Source organism: Bufo gargarizans, chromosome 5 (genome assembly GCF_014858855.1).
Source record: "Bufo gargarizans isolate SCDJY-AF-19 chromosome 5, ASM1485885v1, whole genome shotgun sequence".
Lineage (NCBI taxonomy): Eukaryota > Metazoa > Chordata > Amphibia > Anura > Bufonidae > Bufo > Bufo gargarizans.
The window spans coordinates 12,244,800-12,264,756 of record NC_058084.1 but is presented as its reverse complement, the minus strand read 5'-3'; the positions used below and the strand labels follow the sequence as shown (position 1 = coordinate 12,264,756).

Sequence of the window (19,957 nt, the reverse complement as noted above, 5' to 3'; positions counted from 1 at the left end):
CCATTCTTGGGTGTTTTTAGCGGTGTGTTTTGGGTCATTGTCCTGTTGCAAGACCCATGACCTGCGACTGAGACCAAGCTTTCTGACACTGGCTAGTACATTTCTCTCTAGAATTCCTTGATAGTCTTGAGATTTCATTGTACCCTGCACAGATTCAAGACACCCTGTGCCAGACGCAGCAAAGCAGCCCCAGAACATAACAGAGCCTCCTCCATGTTTCACAGTAGGGACAGTGTTCTTTTCTTGATATGCTTCATTTTTTCGTCTGTGAACATACAGCTGATGTGCCTTGGCAAAAACTTCGATTTTTGTCTCATCTGTCCACAGGACATTCTCCCAGAAGCTTTGTGGCTTGTCAACATGTAGTTTGGCATATTCCAGTCTTGCTTTTTTATGATTCGTTTTCAACAATGGTGTCCTCCTTGGTCGTCTCCCATGTAGTCCACTTTGGCTCAAACAACGACGGATGGTGCGATCTGACACTGATGTTCCTTGAGCATGAAGTTCACCTTGAATCTCTTTAGAAGTCTTTCTAGGCTCTTTTGTTACCATTCGGATTATCCGTCTCTTAGATTTGTCATCAATTTTCCTCCTGCGGCCACGTCCAGGGAGGTTGGCTACAGTCCCATGGATCTTAAACTTATGAATAATATGTGCAACTGTACTCACAGGAACATCTAGTTGCTTGGAGATGGTCTTATAGCCTTTACCTTTAACATGCTTGTCTATAATTTTCTTTCTGATCTCTTGAGACAGCTCTTTCCTTTGCTTCCTCTGGTCCATGTCGAGTGTGGTACACACCATATCACCAAACACAGTGATTACCTGGAGCCATATATATAGGCCCAATGGCTGATTACAAGGTTGTAGACACCTGTGATGCTAATTAGTGGACACACCTTGAATTAACATGTCCCTTTGGTCACATTATGTTCTGTGTTTTCTAGGGGTACCATCATTTTTGTCCATGCCTGTTTCATGAGTTTATTTTTTTACATAATTCTGTTGAAGCATGGTTGAAAAACAATGTCTGACTTTCATTGGTTAACATTTATAGAATTTTAATTTATTATTACTTTTGTCAGATTAAAGTTATTTCTGTGACCATTGTGACTTTTTCTTTCATTGACCAAAGGGTACCAACAATTTTGTCCACGTCTGTATATGTTCTAAAGCCTTTTGTAACGTGTATAAGTGGGAAAAAATAAGGGCCTATTTGCCGTTCAGCGGTGCAGTTATATGTTCTAAAGCACTTTTTGGTGTGTATTAGTGGGGGAAAAAAGTACTTATTAGCCGTTGTGTGGTAAAGTGAGAAAATTACAGACTTTTTTGGGGTGTTTTAATTTCCTTTTTATTTATTCATTTGATCGAACAGTATGTCAGACAGAGAAGTGCCAGGCCCTGCACAGGGGGGTGGCAGAGGCTTAAATGTTTCTGGCGCAGGCACAGGTCGCAGCAGAGTAAAAGGCGTGGCACCTGGAGTCGCAGTGAGAGGTCTGAGCTCCTGGTGTCATCTTGCGGTCGTGTCTTGAAGAGCAACCCAAAGGTTCTTGAATGGTTGACTCGGTCATCCACTTCGTCCCAAGTGACATCAGACACCCCCAGCCAAGAGTCGGTGGGTTTGTCAGACACAACCCTTAGTTGGCATGGCCCGGGAGCAGGCCCTGTGCCCTCACCTGTCCTCAACCTGCCTCTGTCCTTTTCTGTTCCCTCAGCCAGATAAGTATTATATGCTGTGGGCTCAGCTCAACTATACAGCAAGGACAAGCTACTAGAGGACACTCAGCAGCTACTGGCCAGCCAAGATGTGGAGGAGACATCCGCCGCAGCCTCCAGTAAGTGGGCAAGTAGTGATGAGGAGAGTGGCATGGGAGCAGTTACATGTCCGTTACGGCCCACTGAGTGATGTGGTTCCTGCACAGCCACACCAGCAATTGGGTCCTGTGACAATGTCCGCCTCTGCCTCCTCCACAGTGTCCTCAGCTTCCACTGCAGGGACAATTCACAGTGCCCCTTCAGCATACCACATGTGCAGGGCACGGCAGTGTCACGCTGTTCTGCACATCGTTTGCCTGGGCGTACTGAGTCACACAGGGGAGGAACTACTCTGTGTCCATCATTAATAAATTGAATCCTGGCTTTCTCCGCAACAACTTAAAATTAGAACCATGCTGACTGATAACAGGAGGAACATTGTGTCGGCGCTGCGTCAAGGAGGGCTGAGCCATGCGCCCTGCATGTCACACGATTTCAATCTGGTTGTCAAGCGGTTCCTGAAGTCTTCCACCCATCTGCAAGACTTCCTAAAAATGCCCAGGAAACTTTAAATGCACCTCAGCCACTCGTACACCGCAAAGCACACACATCATTCCCCAACATAGGCTGATATGCAACGTTTCCACCCTCCATATGTTGGACCAACTATACGAACAGAGAAAGGCCATAAACTATTTCCTGATGATCCAAGAGGACAGGAGTACTCCCCTGTGTAACTTTGATGTCAGCCAGTGGCAGCTCATGCGTGACACCTGCCGTTTGCCCAGGCGCCTTGAGGAGGCCACGTTATTTGCCAGTCGCCAGGACTACGGGATGAACAACATCATTCCACTGCTTTATGTCCTGGAACAGATGCTGGTAAATCTGGCTGGTCAGGGGACTGGAGACGTGGCACCTAGATCTCATGGCCATATGAGCCCTGTTGGGGCTGAACTGGAGGAGTACATTGGAGCACAAGCAATGTGTAGTGAAATGGGTGGTTTTTCTACATAAGTGACAGAAGAAGAGGAGAAGAAGCAGCCAGAGGAACTACAGGGCGATGAGGAAGACAAGGCAGAGGACCCAGACATACTGTGGCAGTATGCAGTGGAGATGAAGGCAGGGAGTCCCTCTGAGTCACTTGCACAAATAGCCCGATACATGCTCACTTGCTTGCGTAGTGACAGACGAATTGTCACCATTCGGCAGAGGGATGACTTCTGGCTCTCCACTTTGTTGGACCCTCGCTACCGGTCCAAAATGGGGGCCTTTTTTCCACCCGCTGAGAGGGAGGACAAACTGAACTACTATAGAGACATCCTATGTAGTCAGTTGGCCGCTGCCTATCTGCGCCATTGTCCATCCTCTCGCAGGTCTGACCGGGGGCCCTCTGCGCTCACGTTCCTCTGCCATGGCTGTTCTGGCAGGGTGGGGGGTAGGAGCAGTTCCAGCTCCATCAGCAGCAACTTGAGTCTAGAGTCGCAGATGAGCAGCTTTCTTCACCCGCCTAGTGAAGAAACGACTCATCAGCAGCAGTTAGACCTGGAGCAGGACCTGAACCAGCAGGTGATGGCATACTTGGACAGCACCCTGCCACCCCACATTGAAGATCCGCTGGACTACTGGGCAGCCAAACTGGATTTGTGGCCGCAACTGGCAGAGTTTGCCCTGGAAAAGCTGTCCTGCCCAGCCACTAGTGTGGAATCAGACTGACCTTTGTCAAGATAAATCAGGCGTGGATCAGCCAGGATTTCCACCCAATAACACCTGATGCATCAGACTAGATCATCCATGGTGCCACACCAACACTTTGACAAAAGAGACCAGTTTCTTCTGGCTACCTGCCTCAGCTACTATTCTGATGCCACACATCTGAGCCAAGTGCTCCTTCTTTCACCCACAATCTTCAGCTGGTACTGGTATTTCCACCCACCTCCCCACTCTGTCAACGGGTCACTCTGTGGTCTCCTAATGCGGCTGCCACCTCATCACTCAGGTCTCCTGAGGCTGCTGCTGCCACCTCCACACTGTCATTGTGCCACCCTGTGGCCTCCTCTTGATGCTGCTGCCACCTCACCACTGTCATTGTGCCTCTCGGTGGCCTTCTGATGCTGCTGCCACCTCCACACTGTCATTGTGCCACCCTGTGGCCTGCTCCTGATGCTGCCGCCACCTCCAGACTCTGCAATTGGGCGACTCTGTGGTCTCCTCATGCTGCTTCCACCTCACCACTATGTCATAGGGCCACTCTCTGGACTTCTCAAGCTGTTCCCACCCTCCTCACTTCATGACTGGGCCACTATTTTGCCTTTCGGCCTGGCTGACATCATTTATTTGACCCTTCTTCTGATCTGTCAGAAGGAAGGAAAAATGAGGCGCACAACGGATCCTGTCTATTTAACAGCTGTAAGGCCTGCATGACATGGTCCCTATGTTGCATCAGAATTGGCTTATGATTTGGTAGCCAAAAACAGGTGTGGGTACAAAACACAGAAGACATGCAAATATTCCATTCATGTGTCATCTCTATTTTAGATCCACTCCTGTTTTTTTTTTTGGGCTTTAGCAATACTGAGGAATTACTGACCAAATGCTGAACGAGTGAAGGCGGATGCTCAGACAGAATCCTTTTTTTGGGGTTATTGTTCTGACGGATCAGAGGAAGGGGAAAATAAATCTGTGACATCAACACAAACTTACTGCTGACACCCTCTCCACTCTGTCAGGGGGGCTCTACTTGTATAAACGTTTAATAGAACAGGTTCTGTAGAAATCTATGTGGAATCAGTGAATTGGTGTAAAAGGAGTGCGCTCTTTCACGCTATAGTAAAATCTTGGGCCTCTGCAATGTCCTTGACACCTGGTGCCAACATTGACCTATAAGACCGAGTTCACACTTGAGTTATTTGGTCAGTTTTGGCCCTGTAACTGCCCAAATAAGTGAAGTGTGCAGTGATTCTAAGAGCAACGCCTGTTATCTACATGACTTACAGTATTGTTTCACTACCACAGCAGACTCCCTATGCGTGTTACTGCAAGGCACAGTGTTCTACACCACTATAAAGGCTCTCTGAAGCCAGGAAATAGCATTTTTTTTTACGCAATTCGCCACAAATAAATTCGTATCGAACCAAATTTTTTTCAGAAAATTCGGTGAACCAGCCGAATCGATTTTTAGAAATTTGCTCATCTCTAATTATATTGTAGGCTGGTCTGGCTCTCAACAGTCTACTGTGTATGGGGACATTTAAATGGGTTGCCTGGGTTAAGAGCTGAACCCGGACATATCCACATTTTCACCCAGGCAGCCCCCGACTTTAGTATCGGAGCAGATCATGCTCCGATGCTCTCCTTTGCCCTACGCTTAATCGCGCAAGGTAAAGGCATTTTCCGAAGTTCCGGTGACGTACCGGGCTCTCCATGGGGCTGCCAAGAAGCCCAGTAACGTCACTGGCACTGATGGACGGGCTTTAGCGCTGCCTTAGTCTGTAAAACGGCTAGGGCAGCGCTAAAGCCCGCCCATCAGAGTCGGTGACATCACAGAACACACTGCCGCCCGGCAGTGTCAAGGCAGCTCATCAGAGCACAAGATCCTCCGATGCTAACATCAAAGGGGCTGCCTGGGTGAAATTATGGTATGTCCAGGTTCAGCTCTGAACCCGGACAACCCCTTTAATTATGCAATGGAAAAACATAGCAGTTGCAACTATGAGTATTACATAAAAAATTATTATTTTTAAATCCTCACCTTCAGAGAAACGGAGGCGATCTCTCTCTAGTTCCCAAAGACGAATCTGGTCAGTGATAGTTGGTGGAAGCACTGGATTCTGCAAAAGATACAGGTAACAATATTAACTGTGCCATCAGTGCCAAGTCCCCTCTAACTATGACAACTCATGATCGCAAACTAAAAATCATGCAGACATTTACAGCTAAAAAACCACCATCTTACCTGCTGCAACATTACTGGGTGGGATCTGGTCCGAAGAAAATGGATTATCTAGAGATTTGAAATATAAATAAATGATTCTACTCAGATATTTCTATAGATGAGGTATCTATGTGAAAACGGACAAGAATAGGACATGTTCTATTTTCTTTGCAGGGGTGCAGAACAGACATACGGATGTGGGCAGCAGACGGTCTGCATTTTTGTGGCCCCTTTGAAATGAATGGGTCTGCATCTGATCCGCAAAAAATGTGGATTGGATGCGGACAGACAATACGGTAGTATGCATGACCCTGTTTACGGTTACAGCCGTGGATTTTCTAAGCCATAATACAACTGGCATAGGCTAAACTGGAATGTAGAGTTGAAGGGATCCTTCACCCTAATTCTCCGCAAAGAGGGATGGACTTTCCAGCAGTGAATGCCCAAGTTAAAAATTCACCCCGAGTGGTCTCGGATTGCAGACGGTGACGAGACAAAAGCAGACATAGTACAGTAACAGACACAGATCAGCAACAATAGGTCAAAGGAAGAACCAGGGCAAAGAGAACAACAGTTCTCCAAAGCAAGCCAAGTCCAAAGCAAGCCAAGGTAAGAGCTCTAAAAATACAAATGTCAGCAATCCGGATGATTGGCAACCGAGCCTCCCAGCACAGAAGAGCTGGGTCAGAGGAGATCCAGAAGAGTCAGCCTAGATCCTGGACACCTGCTGACACTTCCTAACATGCAATTAGTATAGTACATATTCCATTTAAAAAAAATTGTTAATCTATTCACTTGCAACTAAAAATACAGTATACCTCCCGTTCTCTCAGGTCCTGTTACCTGCTCAGCAGTGATGCCATTTCCAATAGCTTGTTGAACACTTTCTCTAGTCACTTGTGCCACCACCAGGTTGGGAAAGCGATACAGCATTTCAGAGAACAGAGCAATAAGAGCAATCTGCAGTTCTGAATCTGAGAATATATAATGTGTTACGTGAACAGGGGAGCATAGAGAGGAGAAGTAGAGAATTGGACAATATGCTCAATTGTAACCATTGCAATATCTCACAAAAATAGAAATGGCGCCGCTAATGGACAATATGTTGCAACAGGTGCCGCACACCAATAATCACTATCTGCACATAAAACCAAGCTGTGTGCGAAAACTCACCATATGCAAGTGGGATAGGAAAATATACACTTTTTATTGAATAAAACAAGCAGGAAAAAGTTAAAAAAAATTTAAAAAGCGCAAAGTGCAGAAGTGGTAGAAGGGGGTACCTCCCATATAACAAACCCTGAATGCACATTAAGCCATCAAAAGTACACCTGCAATGAAGCCACTATACAAAAGGAAATTTTAAATAAAATATGACATCAGTACATCAGAACAGTGTAACACAGTATATGGTGTGAAGAGAAGATGCTGCTGGTCACGTAGCCTAAGGCTTAGGGCTAATAAATACAAATATGTTTTTTTCCGTGTCCATTCGTTTTATTTTTGTGGTCTGCATGCAGAAACATTCACATCAATGGGGCCTCAAAAAAAACCTGAAATGACTGTGTGCATGTCCGCATGACTATCCCGCAAAAAAAAAAAAAAAAAATAGAACATGTCCTATTATTGTCCGCAATACGGACAAGGATAGAACCTTTCTATTAGGGTCCGGCTGTTCCGTAAAATGCGGAATGCACACGGCCAGCATCAGTGTTTTGCAGTTGCGGACTGCAAAACATCCAACGGTCGTGTGCATGAGCCCTTAAAGGGGGTTGTCCAACTGTTAATATTGATGACCTATTGTCAAGATAGGGCATCAATATCTGATTGTTAGGGGTCTGACACCCGCAACCACCGCCAATCAGCTGCGAGACGAGGAGGCAGCGATCCACGCGAGAGCAGCTTCCTGGTCTTTACACTATGCATCGTCTCCTCTGGAGTGGTGGCCAAGACAAAGTGAAGTGTAATGAAGAGGAAGCGCCACCTCCTCTACAAACAGCTGATCAGCCAGAGTGCTGGGTGTCGGACCCCCACTGATCAGATACTGATGACCTATTTTGACAATAGCAATCAAAATAAGGTAACGGCAGCATCTCCAGTTCTTTCTTTATTGATCGTACTTAGAATATGTACACAAAAAGCCAGACAGCAACGTTTCGGCTACATGGAAGCCTTTATCAAGCTAAATAAGTGATATTCTCAACTATAATATAGTGAATATAGCCCCTCCCTATGTGATGGGGAGCCAATCGGGTGTCACAACCCCCAAGTTATAAACGTAACCAATCCATAGTAAACCCTCATAAAGTGACATATCAATCACAGTTGTCTAATTAAAATATATGCGTTTACCTTATAAGGGGGCTATATTTACTATATTATAGTTGAGAATATCACGTATTATTTAGCTTGATAAAGGCTACCATGTAGCCGAAACGTTGCAGTCTGGCTTTTTGTGAATCCAAATTCCGATAAAACAATCGAGAGAGCCGAAACCTGCCCTTTGAGGTTGCTGAAAGCCAGCCCCAAGTCCATGCCCGAGTCGCGGCAAAGAGAACCGAACTGGGAGGCAGCTGATGCTGCTCGCACCAACTCAAATATGACTGCCAGGTCTGATGGTAGATTAGGGAAGACGATGAATCATAGTTTAGACCACAGCATCCGAGAACCCCCCGCGCCTTCAGTACGGCGGCTTCAACAGCCATGCCGTTAAATGTAGCGACCCTAAATTTGGGTGGAAGATGGGCCCCTGTGACAGGAGGTCCTCCCGAAGAGGAAGACACCAGGGTTCGTCGGCAAGAAGAGCAACTATAGAGGCATGCCACACCCGGGCGCGGCCAATTGGGGGCCACAAGAATGATGGGCAGTCCCTCGGACCTGATCTTCCAAAGGAGGCACGAAATAAGAGACAGAGGCGGGAACACGTAAGGAAATGTGAACCGACTCCATGGAATTACCAGCGCAGCGCACGCCAGGGCCATGGGGTCCCTGGACCGCGCAACGAAGTCTTCTTCTTTGTTGTTGAAGCGGGAGGCCATGAGATCCACATCTGGTCGCCCCCACCGCTTGCAGATGGCCCGAAAGACCTGCGCGTAAACAGCCCACTCGCCGGGATAGAGACTCTTCCGACTGAGGAAGTCGGCGATTCAGTTGTCGACGCCGTGTATGTGAACTGCCGACAGTGCCGGAACATGTTTCTCTGCCCTTGATGTAGCGCACCGCCATGGAGTTGTCGGACTGAACCCGAACCGGAAAACCCCTGAGAAGGTCGGCCCAACGCCTCAGAGCCGAATCGCCCTCAACTCCAGAATATTGATTGGAAGGGAGCGTTCCCAACCATACCCCTTGAACAGAGATTTTCCAACACTCTTCCCGCCCCCCCCCCCAACCCCTGAGGCTTGCGTCCATTGTTAACACCGTCCAACGGAGAGGAAGAACGAGCGGCCCCAAGTCAACATCGGAGAGACCAGCCACCAACTGAGGGCCCGGCGGACCGGGGCAGGGAGACACATGGGCCGATCTAGGGAGGCTGGGGAACGGTCCCAGCTGGACAGAATGGCTCTCTGAAGCGCTATAGTATGGAAATGAGCATAGGAAACTGCTTTGAAGGCAGAGACCATGTGACCCAGAGCCTGCATGCAGTGGCGAATGGGAACAGGACCTGGCTGCAACAAGGGAAGAATCTGAAGACTGAGAGCGGACAGCTTCTCCAGAGGCAAAAACACCTTGACCTGCAATGTGTCGAGCACCATGCCCAGATAAGTCAACCGCTGTGAGGGATAAAGACAATGCTTCTGCCTGTTCAGGATCCATTCCGAAGCATTCTAGGGTGTCCAGAACTATGCTCAGGCTGTCTGCCGTTAGCCAGATTGACGAACCCTTCACCAGGATATCGTCTTAGTAAGGGATCACCACAATACCCCTGGCATGGAGCAGGGCCATGACTGCCCCAAAATCTTTGTAAAGACCCTGGGAGCCGTGGCCAGGCCGAACAGGAGGGCTACAAACTGGAAGTGAAAAGGACCCACTGCGAACCGGAGAAGTCTCTCGACCTCCTGGAGGGGCCCAGCCTCTTAGGGACCAGGTAACTTGGGGAGGGTATTGGAAAAGGGGCCAAATTCCTTCCTCTTTTTTTTTTTACACACTCACCTGTCCGGCGTCTATCCCCCTGGCTCCAGCCGGATCACCACCTTCGGCGTGCGGCCCCTTGCGGAGGGATGCTACATCGGAACAGAGGGGACTTGTGGTGGACGGCTGTGGTGGTCCGAACGCTGGCGGGATACAGAGGTTTTGAGGGAACCTCTGGTCCTCCTTTGCTTCTGGAGAACGGGAAGGCGGCTTAGGGGACCCCCTAGTCTTCCGTCTCCTGGGTGGAGTGCAGGCAGTTGTAAGGACTGCCTAAAACACCCGCTAGAAAAAAGAAAAGGAAAAAAAAAAAAACGCAGGGAGGTCTGCCTCCTACAGACACTAAGCTAAAACAGATTTAGCTTAGTCCCTGTAGGAAGGGTATAGCTGAAGGGGAGGGGCTTACACTTTGTGTGCTTAGCCTTCGCCTCCTAGTGGCAACAGCTATACCCATGGTCAAGCCTGTGTCCCCCAATGATACGGATGAGAAATACAGTTGTGGCCAAAAGTTTTGAGAATTACATAAATATTGGAAAAGTTGCTGCTTAAGTTTTTATAATAACAATTTGCATATACAGGGATGTTATGAAGAGTGATCAAATGAATTGCATAGTCCTTCTTTGCCATGAAAATTAACTTAATCCCCAAAAAACCTTTCCACTGCATTTCATTGCTGTCATTAAAGGGGTTATCCGATTCAAAAAAATATGTGTTAGGGCCGCTTTATACATTATTAAAGATACATTTCTAATGTACTTACTTTATTGATTTTGCGCTGTTTCCACGTCATCAACCCTTCTCTGGCACCGACGTCTCGTTTACAAGCTTCTCCCTGCTTGAGGGAGTGGCCCATCTCTGTAAACGAGACGTCAGAGCCTTTGGTGCCCGCCCCCTCTCCCCCTGTATCTGGCTGCTGCGATCTCATTATTATAACAATAGAGCAGCAGGGCTGTCATTACCATACACATGATCAATAGTACTGTGCAAAACAGAAGCTCCTGTGTTGCACTGAAAGAGTGTACAGGAGAGCTCTGATTAGGAAAGGGTTACCCAGGCGCTGCCAGTCACTGTATTGCTGTGATCCAGGAGCAGGAATGAAGGACAAGCAACTCAGCCAATAAAAGAGAGAAGGCAAAGTCAGGACAGCCAATCAGATGAAAGACACGCCCTCCCTGCAGTTTACACTGGAGAGTAAAGACATGTGCTTCTGCCTGGGCTCTTAGGTTTCCCGGGGAGAGGAAGGTGGGGGACACTGCATTGTGTGTATGGGGTGGGGGTGACTGCATTGTGTATATTGTGTGTATGGAGGGGAGGGGGGACACTGCATTGTGTGTATGGGGTGGGGGTGACTGCATTGTGTGTATGGAGGGGAGGGGGGACACTGCATTGTGTGCATGGGGTGGGGGTGACTGCATTGTGTGTATGGAGGGGAGGGGGACACTGTATTGTGTATGGGGGGGCAGTGACTACATAGTATATAGTCAACATAGATATGGCTGTAATATAGCTTAGATAGATATAGGTGTCATATATGACACCTTGATGTATCTGAGCTATCTGATACCTATATTTATCTAAGCTATATTAGATACATAGAGCTTAGATACACAGAGCTTAGATACACATAGCTGCCATAGAGCTTAGATACACATAGCTACCATAGAGCTTAGATACACAGAGCTGCCATAGAGCTTAGATACACAGAGCCTGTGTATCCTGCAATGTGACAGGATGATCTGTCTGTGTGAGCTAGGAGATGATCATGTGACTGTTTTTTTTATTTTATGCAAAGTTAGGATGTGCAGAGCAGGGTGAGGGGAAGGTCAGATTGTTCACGCCCACAAAATATTCATGAGGGAGAGCTCAGGCATTGTTGTTATACGCCCCCTCAGCATGTACTTCAGCATGTAAACACAGCAATAACAGAACCATGAAAAGGTGTAAGTATGGGTTTCTCTCTTAATAAATCAAGCTTAACTAATGTATATGTATGTCCCGATGAGTTTTATAATTTTTTATTTTTTTTTCCCCATAACTCGGATAACCCCTTTAAAGGACCTGCTGAGATCATTTCAGTAATCGTCCTGTTAACTCAGGTGAGAATGTTGACGAGCACAAGGCTGGAGATCATTATGTCAGGCTGATTGGGTTAAAATGGCAGACTTGACCTGTTAAAAGGAGGGTGATGCTTGAAATCATTGTTCTTCCATTGTTAACCATGGTGACCTGCAAAGAAACGTGTGCAGCAATCATTGCGTTGCATAAAAATGGCTTCACAGGCAAGGATATTGTGGCTACTAAGATTGCACCTCAATCAACAATTTATAGGATCATCAAGAACTTCAAGGAAAGAGGTTCAATTCTTGTTAAGAAGGCTTCAGGGCGTCCAAGAAAGTCCAGCAAGCGCCAGGATCGTCTCCTAAAGAGGATTCAGCTGCGGGATCGGAGTGCCACCAGTGAAGAGCTTGCTCAGGAATGGCAGCAGGCAGTGGGAGCGCATCTGCACGCACAGTGAGGCGAAGACTTTTGGAAGATGGCCTGGTGTCAAGAAGGGCAGCAAAGAAGCCACTTCTCTCCAAAAAAACACATCAGGGACAGATTGATCTTCTGCAGAAAATATGGTGAATGGACTGCTGAGGACTGGGGCAAAGTTATATTCTCAGATGAAGCCTCTTTCCGATTGTTTGGGGCATCAGGAAAAAGGCTTTTCCCGAGAAGAAAAGGTGAGCGCTACCATCAGTCCTGTGTCATGCCAACAGTAAAGCATCCCGAGACCATTCATGTGTGGGGTTGCTTCTCATCCAAGGGAGAGGGTTCACTCACAATTTTGCCCAAAAACACAGCTATGAATAAAGAATGGTACCAAAACACCCTCCAACAGCAACTTCTTCCAACAATCCAACAACAGTTTGGTGAAGAACAATGCATTTTCCAGCACGATGGAGCACCGTGCCATAAGGCAAAAGTGATAACTAAGTGGCTCGGGGACCAAAACGTTGACATTTTGGGTCCATGGCCTGGAAACTCCCCAGATCTTAATCCCATTGAGAACTTGGTCAATCCTCAAGAGGCGGGTGGACAAACAAAAACCCACTAATTCTGACAAACTCCAAGAAGTGATTATGAAAGAATGGGCTGCTATCAGTCAGAAATTGGCCCCGAAGTTGATTGAGAGCATGCCCAGTCGAATTGCAGAGGTCCTGAAAAAGAAGGGCCAATACTGCAAATACTGACTCTTTGCATAAGCCCTCATGCACACAACCATTGTGTGCATCTGTGTCCGTTGTTCCGTTTTCCGTGATTTTCTGCGGACCCTTTGACTTTCAATGGGTCCGTTGAAAACTCGGAAAATGCACCGTTTGTCATCTGCGTCAGTAATCCGTGTTTCCTGTCCGTCAGTCAAAAAAATATGACCTGTCCTATTTTTCTGACGGACAACGGTTCGCGGACCCATTCAAGTCAATGGGTCCGTGAAAAAACACGGAGGCACACAAGATTGTTATCCGCGTCCGTGATCCGTGTCCGATTTTTTTCCTATCATTTTCAAGGCAAACTTGACTTAGATTTTTTTTTTCACTTTTCTGGTCTGGTGATAGTCCAAAAATCAAGGAAGACACACGGAGGAAAAAACGGACACGGATCACGGAACAACGGAACCCCGTTTTGTGGACCGTGAAAAAAGAGTTGTGTGCATGAGGCCTAAATGTCATGTAATTGTCGATAAAAGCCTTTGAAACGTATGAAGTGCGTGTAATTATATTTCACTACATCACAGAAACAACTGAAACAAAGATCTAAAAGCAGTTTAGCAGCAAACTTTGTGAAAAATAATATTTGTGTCATTCTCAAAACTTTTGGCCACGACTGTACAATCATATTACATTATTAAAAGTCAAGTATAACAAATACAGTATACACTAACAGAATGTATTACACCCACCATAGATCAATATGGTGCAAAAACGATATACAGTATAAAAGCACAATCATCCATCCGCACACATCATATAGATAAATGCATAGCATGCAGTATATCAATGAACCAAACTGTAGACAGTGAAAAATTAATAAGCAATGGATGCAAGCATATATTACTTGTGTCAGTTTGCCCATGGAACGCTGCATACAATACATTCGAATACTGTATATTGTCTATAATACGTGTGCTGATGGAAAATTGTGCTTCTACACCGTTTACGCCATATACATTGATCTCTCTTGCTTGAAAACTAGATTTTTGGACTCTCCGTAAAATCTGTTTCCCCTCGGTTCATTGGGGAACACAGGCATTGACCATGGGTATAGCTGTTGCCACTATGAGGCGGACACTAAGCACACAAAGTGTAAGCTCCTCTCTCTTTAGCTATATCCCTTCCTGCAGGGACCAAGCTAATAAGTTTAGTGTAAAAGCAGTAGGAGAAGCCAGCCATAAGAAAATCACATTATACGAAACCCAGAACAACACAGGCCCGAAAAGGCCCATAAACAAAAAATTGGTTGGGAGCTGTGTCCCCCAATGAACGGAAGAGAAAACGAGATTTTTGTATTACTTACCAGTAAAATCTCTTTCTCGCTCTTTCCTTGGGGGACACAGAAGACCTTGGGTATAGCTCATCTCCATAGGAGGCGTGACACTAAGTGAAAACTGTTAAGCCCCTCCTCCACAGCTATACCCTCAGCCTGGAGAGAGAGACTGCCAGTTGCGTGTCCAAGCAGTGAGAAAAGGCAAAGTCCAAAAGTGGAACCAACAAGCCAACTACCCAACGGGTAAAACAAACTCTGAAACCGTGCAAAGAAAAAACAAGAATGGGTGGGTGCTGTGTCCCCCAAGGAAAGAGCGAGAAAGAGATTTTACTGGTAAGTAATACAAAAATCTCGTTTTCTCGCCCAGTTTCCTTGGGGGACACAGAAGACCTTGGGACGTTCAATAGCAGTCCAAGAGGGGAGGGACCACAGCACCAAGGCGAAGCACCCGAAGGCATCAAGAAAACACCGCCTGCAGACCAGGCGGCCCAAGGCAGCATACGCCGAAGCCCGAGTATGCCCCCAGTAGAACTCGGTAAGGTGTGCAAGGAAGAAGTGACCGCCCTGCACAAATGAATGGCCGAAACCTAACACCCCCGCCCCAGGAGGCACCGACTGCTCTGATGAAATGAACGGTGACACCGAAAGCAGAACCCTGCCATTGGTGCGATAACCACAGCAAAAAGCCACACTGAGAAAGCGGAGGAGGCCACCCTGGAGGCCATCAACCTTTGCACTGACCTCCTGGAAACACAAGAGACCGAACGCCGACCGGAGTCGGAGATCTCCAAGTAAACAACCGCAAGGTCCAACAACCTCCCAACGGCAAAGCGTCCGTACCCGGGGATGGGTGGAAAAGGACGAAAGCCTCGTTGATAAGAAGGCAGATAACACCTTCAGAAGGAAGGAAGGAAGAAAGGAACAGGACGGAGAACAGCCCTGTCCTGGAAAAGGACAGAAGGCACAGAACACGAAGGGCCATCAATCAGGCACCCGTCAGACATGATGGCAACAGAAACACAACCGTACAAGACAGAAGGAGTAGGAAGAACTCCTGCAACGGCTCCAAGGGAAAGACCGGAGCGCAGAGAGCTCAGTATGTAGTTCCCAGGGCGGAACCAGGAAACGATAAAGAGGAACCACAGAGCCACTCTGTGGCAGAAGGACATGACAAGGCCCAAGAGGGCCAGGAAACGCTGGAAGGGGAAGGACAGCGCAGACACTTGACACTTCAAGTAACAGAAGTCCCAGGGTCAGGCCGGACTAGCGAAAGACAGAACCAAGGGCGAGAAGGCAGAGTGGGGGAATGCCCCGCTTCCCACAAAACCCCAGGTAAGAACCCTAAGCCCGACAACCAAACCTGTACTAAACAGTCGGGAGCGAACACTAGCGTGCTCGCAGGAATCACCCAGTAAGCGGAAGAAAACCCAATGGGATCAGGCGCAGACCAGTAACACGGCCGAAGGATCGGAAACCACGGTCCTGTCGGCCCCCGAACAACATAGCCCCGTATCCGACCGGAGTGGGGGAGCAGAAGGACAGACGGAAGAAACCCGAAGGGTCTGCCCAGCATCCGACAGATGCCCAAACCAGACAGGCCAAGTCCAAGTCGATGTAGCCACCAAAGAAAGGAGTTCCACAGCCCCGTGTGGGAGATCCAAGGACAATCCTGACCGAAGGGCAGTCCTCCCAAGGCACTGAGAAAGTAAGTCCCACAGGACCATACACCCAGAACGGAAAGGCAACCTGCACCCAGTGGGAGGACAAAACGCGGTAGGCCCGGCAAACCGCTAGCACCGCCAGCGAGAACGAGGGAGATGGTACGAGACCGCAAGTAACACCGGAACCATCCAAGCGAACAACCATGCTCACCCCAGAGGAGGGGGGGGGGGGGGGGGGCAACGACGGAACAGCCACTGAGGCCTGGCCGGGGCAGCAGCCACATTGGAACGACAAACCCAGAGCAGAAGCCAAAAAAACCGAGCCGGCGAGGAAAGGAAGAGCCGAATCCCCTCTACTCTGTGAGACTACCTGCACACCGTCGCAGCAGGCGAATACCCTGAAGAAACCAAGGTGGAGGTCCCCAGGACCTGGACAATCAAGCACCCAAGAAGAGTTGGGCGACCTACCCGAGAGGAGCAGTCTGAACCTGGCAGCAACAGACTGGAGCGCAAAGGGCGCCAATAGGAAGGACCCACACCACACTGCATCCGAGAAGAGGAAATGGTAGTAGGCGAGGGAACCGTAGTCCCGCCAGAGCCAACGTAGAGGTCGAGCGGCACTGTAGACAACACTCTCGACCCCGACCGGTTGCGTAGGGAAACAATGCCACTAAATGACGAATGGGTACGCATCAAGGAACCCCGAACACTCCCCAGGTGGAAAGGCCAACGAACATGGTGGGTGCCGACAACAACGGGACCCCACCGGAGAATGGGTACCACTCAGCTCAGTGCAGTAGCGAGCCAGCAGAGCCCGTCTACGTACATACAAGATATACAGCTGTGAATACATTGAGCATCCATTGTCGCGTGTCGGACAACAACACCTTAGGCTCACAAGTGGACAGAACGATCTCCTCAGAGAAAGTGCAAGCTTGCGACAAGCAAACACACCCCAGAGAGAAAAAAAAAGTATGTCGCAGGAAGAAGGGAGGCATACGTACTAGCAACCCTGCAGGTAGCGAGAAGGCCAACCCACCCAAGGGAGGAGAAGGCATACACGGCCCAAAACAACGCACAGAGCGCACAGCCACAGCGTCCCACAGTATCCACGGAAGTGTAAAGTGCAGCCCGAAAGGGAGTTATGCACAAGACCAGTACCGGCATGCGAAGGAACGCAAGTAGTCCGCCCGGAAAAAAAGGGGGGGAAGGTACCTGGCAACTCTGCCGATGGCAAGAGTGGAAAGGCCCTGAAAAGGGGGGGCATGCACCGGATATCCTAGCAATAAAAGATTGTGCAATAATCTACCCAACACCGAATTTCGCGAGAGTGCAACTACTCCGCCCATGAAAGGGGTAACGTCCAGTACAGCATACACACGGACAGCCGTGAATCTCGTGAGCGTACAAATTTCCGCCCATGGAATGAAGCACAAGGCCAGCACCATTCCCAAAGGGGGTGCAAGCAGCGCACCCCTGCTAGAGCCATGCTCACGGCCCGCAACGCATTTGGTGAAAATGCAGTGACCCAAACAAAAAGGGGGGAGGGGGGGGTGCACAAGGCTACCATCGCATCCCAGGAGAGCGCGAGCATCCGCCATGGATGGGGGTCATGCACCTGGCCGGCAACGTGCTGGCACAATGACACCCAGTCAGTAAAAAAGGTGCATGAATGTCGCCTGAGGAGAAGAGGCATGGCCACGCCGGCAGCAATCCAGCGCGAGTGCGGAACACCGCCCACGGAAGGGGGCCATGCATATAGCCGGCAGCGGATCTGGTGAGAGTGCAAGCACTCAGGCACGTGGCCAGCAACCTACCGCGAGAAATGCAAACCAATAAGAGTGCAGCCGTCCGCTTACGAAAGGAAGTCATGCACATGGCCGGCAGTAAATCCAGTAAGAGAGCAGTGTTCCGCTTATGGAAGGGGGACGTGCACATGGCCAGCACCGCATCTGGCGAGAATTCGGAATTCCTCCTATAGAAGGGTTTCATACACATGGCCGACAGCGAACACAGCGGGAGTGCAGCGTTCCGCCGAAGGGGGTTACATACATGGCCGGCAGGGAATCCAGTGAGAGTGCCGCGTTCCCCTAAGGAGGGGGGGGGGGGGGGTCGTACCCATGGCCAACACTGAATCCGGTGAGTGCAATTATTCCGCCCCAGAAGGGGGACATGCACCTGTCCAGCATTACAACCAGTGAGTGCAGCGTTCCCCTAAGGAAGGGGGGTGTCGTGCCATGGTCAGCACCGATCCGGTGAATGTAGTATTCCACCTATAGAAGGGGGTTATGCACATGGCTAGCCTGCGGCCAGAGAGCGCAGAATTCCACTCAGGAAGGGGTTCATGCCCATGGCCAGCACCATAACTGGAAAGGTGATGTCCTGCCATAGAACGGGCGGAAGAGGGGGCGCCTACACTTGGCTAGCGCCGTATCCCGGTAGATGGCAAGGGTCCGCCTAAAGAGGAGACTTGCAGCCGGTCAGCACCGCAGCCGGGGAGCGCGACATGCCGCCTACGGAAGGGAAGCATAGCATGCAGCCAGCACCACTGTATCATGCTGCAGCGTCCTGCGCAGCCATTCCGTTATTTAATAACTCCGCCATGGAAGCCCTTTTTTTTTTTTTTTTAAAACATAGCCACTCTGAGGCAAGAAAGGGCCACCATACAGTCCTCCCAAGGCACTGAGAGACATAGCCTCGTATAGGCTTATTAGGAAGCCCACCAGGACATAGAGGGGGTCCTCCAGAAGGGAGCCGGCCCTTGGAGATAGCCGGCACCCAACAGGTTAACAAAGATCCGGCCTGGGGGGCGGCGCTGCGATCCTCTGGGGGGGCGGAGGACGTGCGGGCGGGAAGAATTCGCGCCGCGAGACGTTCCCGCCCCCTCCAACAGAGGCCGGGATGTTGCGGCCTAGTAGGACCCGAAGCCGGGGCCTAGATTTTTGCGGCGCCCGGCCGGCCAAGAGGCAACGACGGTGAGCCGGGACCTGGAGGGAGCCGGCTGTCGCATGTACCAAACGGCCGCGGGTGCCCAACCCGCGGGCCGGCAGAGACAGAGGTCCGGAGCAGCAGGCCAAAGCCTGGGTCAAAGTCTGCGGCACCCGGCCGATCGGAAGCATCAGCAGTCGGCCGGGGCCTGTTGGAGCATCGTGCAGGCCGCGAGGCCCTGCGTCTGGCAGCGCCTGGAGCGGCCCTTTGGCTCTAGCACACCGGTAAGGAGGGAGACCCCGGAAGCCAGCACTGCACCCCCTGCCCTAATGGACATCTGTAGTTCCCCTAAGGAGGGAGAGAGAGACAGGGGCAGCTAGCGTGGGCCCCCTACTGAACTGCGACCGGCAAGGGGGATGGACGGCATAACCCCTGTGTTAGGGGCAGCTAGGAGCAGGTCTCTGGCCCTATATTCCTCCACAGCAATGCCATGCTCACCCCTGTGCAATCCCCTATGGAGGGGCATTGTATTGTCGCCCTGCGGCCACCAGTATGGTGGTGGTGTGGGGCTATATAATTATTGGGCAACAGCTAGCCCAGGAGCCAGCGTAGGTCCGCCGGGACCAGCATGGGAGTCCAGCACGCAGGATGGCCAGGGAGGGGGACGTAGGGCTGGAGAAGCCTCTCTCTTACCACAGCCGTCTTCACCCTCGGTCCGTTCCAGCAGGGTCGCCCCTTCAGCTACTGGCACCGTAGTGGCAGGACGCTGGCGAGGGACTTGGCGTGCGGGCGACCCTTGCGCTGGCGGGATGCAGGGGAGCTGGGCTGCCCTGGTCCACCTTGCCTTCTGTGGGGGAGGCAGCAGTGCGGGAGCCCGGCACTGGCGCAGCTCAACCCCGGGAGAACAGAGAGGTCTAGTGCGACTCTGTTGTCCCTGATGATCTGGAACAAAAAGAAATAAAAAAGTAAAAATCAAAAAATTAAACAAAGGAGAAAACAGCCCTGCAGTAGCAGGGAGTGTCTTGCCTCCTTG

The 19,957-nt window shown here is 49.7% G+C and overlaps 1 protein-coding gene across 2 annotated transcripts in view; it reads right to left on the bottom strand.

The window, feature by feature from the left end:
• The window catches only part of LOC122938774 (general transcription factor IIH subunit 4-like), a 42,959-nt gene that overhangs the window by 3,215 nt on the left and 19,787 nt on the right, over positions 1-19,957 (bottom strand). For both annotated transcript variants that reach the window (XM_044294535.1, XM_044294537.1), the window contains exons 11-13: positions 6,530-6,660; positions 5,708-5,755; positions 5,504-5,582 (exon numbers count right to left, since the gene is read on the bottom strand). In XM_044294535.1, coding sequence (XP_044150470.1) covers positions 5,504-5,582; positions 5,708-5,755; positions 6,530-6,660 — 258 coding nt within the window. The remainder of the gene's footprint in view (positions 1-5,503; positions 5,583-5,707; positions 5,756-6,529; positions 6,661-19,957) is intronic.